This window comes from Leptidea sinapis, chromosome 4 (assembly GCF_905404315.1).
Source record: "Leptidea sinapis chromosome 4, ilLepSina1.1, whole genome shotgun sequence".
In the NCBI taxonomy this organism is placed as follows: Eukaryota; Metazoa; Arthropoda; class Insecta; order Lepidoptera; family Pieridae; genus Leptidea; species Leptidea sinapis.
Window position 1 is genome coordinate 15,263,538 of NC_066268.1, and position 8,210 is coordinate 15,271,747.

The following is an 8,210-nucleotide window of genomic DNA, read 5'->3' on the forward strand; positions in this document are numbered from 1 at the left end:
GAATGATATGTCCATATGTATAGAACTTCATTGTCAATATATGTCAGTTAAGACGCTTTCATAATTTTAATTCATAACTACACGCAGACGAAGTCAGGAGCAAGTACCGAATCACCCTGAAACTTCAGTTTCACAGTTTTAACTTAGCCTGTAGTTACTCAATTCAGTGGTTTCCTTGATAGCGCAATTTTATAAAACAGCTTTATTGTTGAAGAGGGATCCTATTACGGTGCAGAATAAGAGGTACTTCAGTGTAATAAGGTTTATTTTTCAACGGCCGCATTTCGAAAGTGAAAAGTCATTCTGTGTTGGTGGTCGACACAGCCCCAAGCGTGTTCCCACGAATATCGCGCGCTCAGGAAAATTTATGTTTACGGACTAAGAAATCTGTCATAAGAGATATGAATAGCGTGCCTGAATTTGAAATAGCGTTAATAATTTTTCACGCAAAAGGAATTCGCAACAATAATTCGCGAGTGAGAGTTTTTTCTTTGTTCCCGTTGCTCCACGTACAAGTTGTATATTTTATTCCACGAAAAAGAAAATATAAATATTGAGACCTCTTAAAATATTAAAAATAAACTGCCGAAACCGAATCGATAGAAGTGTAATGGGAGTAAAGAGATAAAATAAATCTTATAAAAAGTAAGAGCACAACTAAAGATTACAAATCTGAATGCAAAATATTAAAGTGGCAATGGGCTCGATATAAGCTACGTGACAAAAGCAAAAATCATAACCTAATAGGTTTGACGAAAATGCAAAAGGAGCAAAGGGTGACAAATTAATAGATTAGAGGATGACCTTAAAGGAATGGCTGGTCCAGATTGGATCAGAATGGCAGGAGAGAAAAAAAAAAATAACAAACAAGTGACTTCAAAACAAGCTATTCCAAAATAATATAAAATGCACAAAAGGAGTGAAAAAATTGTGTATTCTTCTACAACTTATTAGAAATATTTTTTTGAGAGTTCTCCTAAGTAAAATGAAATTAAAAATCTCTGACAACTTAAATGTCAATCAAATTATTTGCGACAATAGAATGTAGTTACAATTATTATTATTTTTGGAATCGGCCCCACTTTGCTCTCGCCTTGTCACACTATAGCTATGTATGTAGTTACAAGCCTACTTAATTAAATTAACAATAATTGTAACATCATATTATAGTACAATCACTCTTTCAACAACATTTCGAAACTGGAGTACGAAAGTCTTGATGGACAGAAACATCCCAAGATTTCCTCTCGATCGTATATGAGAACATTCGCCCTTAAAAGACAAAGGAAATAAGCTTCACCGGCCAAGTGTGGTGCTGGAAATCTGCAGTAGATGTTACATGGGGTACACCCCAAGAGTCGAAATCACGACACACACGAGTACACGAAGATTTATTGTATTGAACGCGGCCAGAAAATGGTTTCGTTTCTTTTCACTGTTATTTTAAACTTATTATGTAACTAATCCATCCATTCCATTCCATTTCAGCCGTAAGATGTCCGCTGCTGGATAAATGCCTCTCCCAAAGATCGCCATGACGATTGGTCCTGCGCTGCCATCATCCAACCTACTCTGGCGTTCTTGACCAGATGGTCGGTCCATCTTGTGGGAGGCCTACCACTACGTGCCCCATAGTGTCGGTATAATATAATATAATATAATGTGACAATAACTGGTTTGGCCATAAATATTGTTACATCTTGAAAGCTTCATATTTTTATTTATTTCAATTCAAATTTGAAAAGCGTTTATTATTTTGAAAATTTCGATAATTTGCTACCACTTAACATATTTTTTTGAGGTTAGGATTAAATCACAATAATTATATGGCATGTTAAAGAAAACTGTCTGTGCATGATCATCTTAGAAACGGCTAAGTCAAATTAAATGTGGATTTCGCTGATATATTGAGGTAAGCTCTCAGTAGGACTAAGTTTATATTTCATTTCAATCAGTTAAGACACAAAAAAGTTATAATATGTTTCATGCGTTCTCTCGAAGCGCACTATCGCTCGTAAACATTATCGGGCTTATTATAAAAAAATATACGTGTTATTACATTGATATCAATTGTACGTAAAACAGAGTTTATTGATTCCTTTTCGCTTGATAAAATATCTATAAAACAAAGTAACTGCATAGTCGATTTGAAGTGCAATATGCAAGTATGTTTATATATACATAAGTTGTTCTTCATTGTTTTCACATATCAAATAAGTACGAAAGGTACAGAGTATCAATTTTTATATTGCACTTTAGATATTTGTTCAGCTTAGTTGTAATAAACTTAATTTAATATTCTTCATCTTCTTCGCAAGTCCCTCCGACTAGCGAAAGTTGGTAGTCAGCTTTGTAAATTCAACCTTGTTCTTCGCGAGGCGAAATATTTCTACTGCAATCGCGATTCCTCTCCACTCTCTGATCTTGCGTAGCCAAGTATTTTTTCTACGACCGAAGCCTCATCATCCGGCAATTTTTCTCGTCACGATTAGTTGTAGGAGTCCGTACCTCTCGTGCCTAAACAGGTGCCCCAAATATGCGACTTTCCTCATCATGATGGTTTGCATGAGTTCGCGTTTTTTAATGGACGCACCGCAGGACATCCACCTTGTGAGTGAGTTCAACTTATGGCCAACTTACGTCTAAATGATCACATTTCGAAAGACCGCGACTAAAACCTTAAGACCGCGGTTCCAAAGTACTTTTTACATTTAACTAAAGGTGCTTTGAGCCACTTCAATTCTGGTCTTAAATTCTTGGTCTCTATTCTAGTTCTCATTTAACCACGTACCTAAATATTTGTATTGCGCACTCTTTCTTGTTTTTGGCCTGCTTGCTACTGTTATCTCAAAGTCGTCAATTTTATTCTTAGATATGATCATGAGTTTCGTCTTTGAGATGTTCATCCTAAAAAAGAAAAAAAGAAAAAATTATTGAATCAGGCGTTACTTTGCGGAAATCCATAATTATACAAATTATTTAAGTCTTCTTTAGTGTTAATTCCGCCATACCTGTTTTTAAAACACAATTCGACACGTGTTTCGCCTCTACACGAGGCATCCTCAGGACGTCCTGTCCTGTCCTGTCCTTAAATAATTTGTTTGTTCATCCTAAGACCAGCTCTTTCGATGCACCTATTTACTCCGGTGACAAATCTCTGAATATCTTTAGAAGATGACGCTTTTAGGACTGTATCATCAGCACATCTAATATATATACATATAATTATATTCTGGCCATTTATTATGACTCCACCGTCCTCGACTGCTTCTGCTATTATGGTGTCCGAGTACAAATATAATAGGGTAGTTGATAAGATACAGCCCTATCTAACACCCCATTTAATTTCGACTTCTGCCTGTCCTCATTATCAACCTGAACATTATCTCCATGATTCCAGTACTTTTATATTTTTATTTACATATATAAGCTTTTGGGTGCCTTTCTCTGTCGTGAAATAGTGATGTGCAAGCGTTTTTGTGTTTCGGTTTGACGGGCGCCGTAGCTGGTGAATGAGTCCTAACATTTGATGATTTAATAAGATTTTCGAATATCTTGAATTACAAAAAAATCTGTCTGTTACAGTTAATGCAATACGTCATAATCGATCAAAACAAAATCATAAAAGTGAGATGAACAAAATTCTCGAAAATCAGGATAGCCTAGTTAATAGAAGAGATACTATTAATGGGTTTGATTTGAGTGATGATGAAATCGAGAAATTTCATATTTGGCCAAAAGGACTGATACCGTATTACATTGATGAATTTTCATTTGGTATATTTGGTATTTATAATGCTCATATCATTTTTTTTTGCCTCACATCAGGGTATCTGTAAGTTTATTTGTAACTAATACATTATTTTCTAATGCCGTTTATTCGCTGCCACCTAATAGGAAGATTATTTATGCCTTTGCGATAGAACAGTGGTGATCTAGATTCGACAAACTGTGTGAAATCATTTTGTACTGGCTCCTGAGAAGAAAACTTTTTATCACGTAGAAAATTGTCCAAATCATTAAAACAATGGTAGTCCGTTGGAACAAGGTCTGTAGAATATGGAGGGTGACGAATGGTTTCTAATTGCAGTTCCTGTAGAGTTAAAACGGTTTCTCGTGTTGTATGAGGTTTGCGTTTTCATGGAGCAATAATGGTGAAGATCGAATCATGCGTCGGGTCTGTTTAACTGCTAGTTTTGCTCTCATTGTTCAGAGTTTGGTACAGTAACATCTGCCGTTATTTCTTGACCAGATTGGAGGAAGCTATAGTGAATAACACCATAGTGACCACCAAACAATTACCATTACCTTTTTATTGGTAAACTTTGTTTCAGCACACTGTTGCGGCGTTTGACCTGGGGTCAGCCATTGCATTTTTTGCTTACGATTATCGTAAAGAATGAGGCAACACAAGTTATAACACGCGTTTTTTCCAGATCTGTCTATTCATGAGACACCCATTTTTAATATTTTTAATTTTATTAATTTGACGCAAATGAGTCCATATTGTTGGTAAGGTAACGTTAAACCATGCCGCCAATTCCTGGCCGCTAACTCGTATTTAAAAATCACTCGAATTTTCAAAGTATCTTTCTTGTTTAAACTTGGTAAAAAAAACAACATAAAGGTGAACCGAATGTTGCACATTTTAAAAAAAGAACTACAATGAAAGTTTCACTCAAAAATCTCAAAGTATGAAGGTTCTATGTCAATTCGAAGTACCTATTACAATAAAACAGCAAATTTCATACTTTAACCCCTATTATTTCCTGTCAATTATGTGAGACATTTGGAAATATATACCTGGTTAGGTCAAACTGTTCAGGTGAAACGGCCAACATTAATTGGCCAGAAGTAATTGATAGAGTGATTGGTTAGCCCAGTAGTTAGTAGCCTTCCTCACTGAGCTAAAGGTCTGGCGCATATGTATGTCGTCCGCATACATATGCACCAGACATGTACATAAATTTCAAGGAGGCTATGTTACGCTTCTGTTCTACTTCTACTTATTTATACTGTGCTCGTGGTTTCGAATTCCGGTAGGTGAAAACATTTATATGATGAGTATGGTTGTTTGTTTCAAGCTCAAATGTATTTATTTATGTTTAAGTATGTGTATCGTTATCTTGCACCCTTAAATAGCCCAGGCAACCCCTAGTTTTTATTTTTATTTTTTATGGATAATAAGGACAAACGAGCGTACGGGTCACCTGGTGTTAAGTGATCACCGCCGCCCACATTCTCCTGCAACACTATAGGAATCACAGGAGCGTTGACGGCCTTTATGCCGCGTACACCTTGTACGCGCTGTTTTTGAAGGTACCCATGTCGTATCTTCCCGAAAAGACCGCACAAGGAAGCTCATTCTACAGCTTTGTGGTACGTGGAAGAAAGCACTTTAAAAACCGCACTGTGGAGGTTTGGGGGAAGGAGGTTAAGGAGTTTAGGGGAATATAAAACGATTAATGTTATGAAATTTTAATTGCAATAAAAACAAATACTAGAAAGGAGAATATACCAAAATATATTGATTAAAATAATAGACATAATAAATTTATTTTTACCATACATACAGATAAAGTCTTGCGAGACAAAATAAGATCATTTTTGGATTTCACAAACCACGCTACTTCTGTACAATTTATTGAAATGTCTCGTCCTCCCGAAGACGATACTGCAAGATGGGCATTCTTTATAAATCGTCAAGGCCTGCTCAGTTGCGATGACCATCCATTCCACAGCTTTTCAAGTGTAGGGGTGCAGGTAAAATTGAGTGGCTATTTTATGTATATAGAATAAATTTAAGAAGTGTTTAGTTACCTCGCCTAGCACTTTCGAAAGAGGAACAACATTTTAAGTCGCATCACTGACATGGTAACGCATCAATATAAGCCGCTGGGGCTGGAATTTTTTCCCAATTCCAAAATATCATAAGTGAACATTAAGTATGGATTTTTGGTAATTTCACCTCTAAGGGTTAAAGATAAGGGTTGAACGGGTGTATGAAAGTTCGTCATTTTCAAAGTAAAATCTACAAAATTTTGTTACAACCAAATGTATGTCTATTTTTTTAATTATTGTCACCTAAAATCACGTACCCTTTATAGCAATGTATGGGAAGTTTGTTAATTTTTTTTATATTATACTCATTTATATATTTTTATTATCTATACTCTATCCAAAAGATAAAGCTTCAATTTGTCGATCAAAGATGAATAGAAAATTATACAGATTAATATTTTGTTGTTGGAGCAAGTGAGTTTCAATGTTAACCGCTGATTTTATTCATTTTGCGTGTGCAACCCAAATTGTTGCACGAAAATCTCCTTGACGAGATGTAGATGCTTTAATTTGGTGATTTATTAAATTTTATTTGTTGATGCCACAATAATCAGAAATTTAAAACTTTTTTTCTAGTATTTTGCTAGACATAATACGTTACAAAATAGTATTCATATATTTCTTTATAATACGCCAAAGTTAACTTGAGACGTAAGAGTATTTGTCCATGACCTTCTCACTTACCGCTACTCCTTGCTAATTGCTGAAGTCATTACATTGAATTGTCCAGTAAATTTTGACAACCATTAGAATTAAAACAATTATAGAGTTGATTACTTATTTGTTACAGAAAATAGTTTTAGGATATGATTGTTTCATTACCACAAGCGTATTAGCTGATATAGTACTGTCTCTTATAGGAGTTCCACCGCAGCATAATGCACCAAATAGAGATGATTACATAGTCGTAAACAAAGAAAATATATTACCAGGTTCGTATTTAAGTAGAATTATACAATCTTGTTATTAGTTCTCGTAACTAAACTACGTAATTGTACTAAAAATATTTATTTCCTGTGGGCAGATACAAATCTACGAAGAATTTTGAAATTTCAGATTAATCTAGTCTTGAGCTTTTTCTAAATGCAATAATTGATTCAAATTCAAATCATTTATTTCAAATTAGAAGTTTTGAATCACTTATTGCACAAACGAATCAACAACCCATTCGAAAAGATATGGGTCAGATCTGAGAAGAAAGAGCACAAGAGTTCCAGTGGGCTGCTTTGTAATTAAAGATCCTTTAGTCTATTCCCGAGGTGTGATATTATTCTTTAAAAAGTTACAAATAATATATTAGATATTAAAAATAAATAGAGAAATATACCTCAAAAAAGATTATTCAATTTGATTTGGCGAGGTAGTGAAACAGGAGATGAGAACATTTGTTTTAAATATATACTCGTATATATATTAAAACAATAATTATATGTTCTAGAAAAACTACATTTATTTGAAAAATTAAAAGATGACGAGTGGTTATTTTATGATATTGACTATGATTTCAATAGCGCTGGCCATTTTGGGCCCCATAAACATACCACCAATGGATTTTCCACGATAGCACCAAAGGTAAGGATGTTTTCTTGAAGATGAATTGAATAAAAAGTTGCTGCCGTGAATAACATTGCGATTTTTTTACAGATTGAAAACTTTAAAATACGTATTGGCGATAGTAAAGGTTTCAGTTTATATGACATCATCAAAATAAATTTGCTCTATAATTATATTTCTAAATATAAAGGAGACGAGAAAAAAACATTGTCTAAATGTGACAAACTATTTGAGCCTGGTGAAATGTTGAACCATGTAAAGTTAGCTGTTGAGATTAAAAATCCGAAACCAAGAAAAAAGCCTAGTAAATATCTAGTTTTACCTGTTGAAAATGATAATGAAAACAAGAACGATAAAAATATTAACGAAAGTAGCGAAGAAAGTGATAATCAAGATACTAATTTGATGATTGTTCCTTTGCATGGTCGCCAGATTCACCCATTAAAAGTAAAATCAAAAATGGAATTACTCGAATTATCTGATTATGGATCTGATGACTCTAAATTTGATCCTAAGAAATTTCGGGGTGTTGGATGAGATTTATTACCAAATAAACTGTTGGCACACATGAGAATGTGGTTCTTATTTTTTGCATTATCTTTAACAGTTATAGTGAAAGTATGTACTTATATCGACAACATTTTAAACATAATAATGTATTAGAGAAGCCATTTTCTCTTTCATAGATTAGTAAATAATTGTCAATGTCAAAATCAGCGAGAATGTGATTTATTGAAAGACTAAACAGGTTTTTACTGACAGATTACTTTTAAATCATTAGTAATACCACTATTTAAGATGTTTTTAATTTACAA

General features: G+C 34.1%; 1 protein-coding gene across 1 annotated transcript; it reads left to right on the top strand.

Annotated features, from left to right (window-relative positions):
- The first annotated feature begins 2,121 nt into the window (after positions 1-2,121).
- On the top strand, positions 2,122-7,932 carry LOC126980070 (uncharacterized). The gene is made up of 6 exons (XM_050829688.1): positions 2,122-2,226; positions 3,586-3,627; positions 5,576-5,763; positions 6,632-6,773; positions 7,280-7,413; positions 7,486-7,932. Exons 1-6 carry the CDS (start codon positions 2,160-2,162, stop codon positions 7,930-7,932), a joined length of 1,020 nt encoding a protein of 339 aa, XP_050685645.1. The 5' UTR covers positions 2,122-2,159.
- Positions 7,933-8,210: the final 278 nt, after the last annotated feature.

Bases quoted from the DNA above. Each gene is read 5' to 3' on its own strand.
- LOC126980070 (XM_050829688.1), top strand. From the start codon at position 2,160: ATGCAAGTATGTTTATATATACATAAGTTGTTCTTCATTGTTTTCACA. The intron at 3,628-5,575 runs GTGAGATGAACA...CCATACATACAG, and splicing joins ATCAAAACAAAATCATAAAA to ATAAAGTCTTGCGAGACAAA. The intron at 7,414-7,485 runs GTAAGGATGTTT...ATTTTTTTACAG, and splicing joins TTTCCACGATAGCACCAAAG to ATTGAAAACTTTAAAATACG.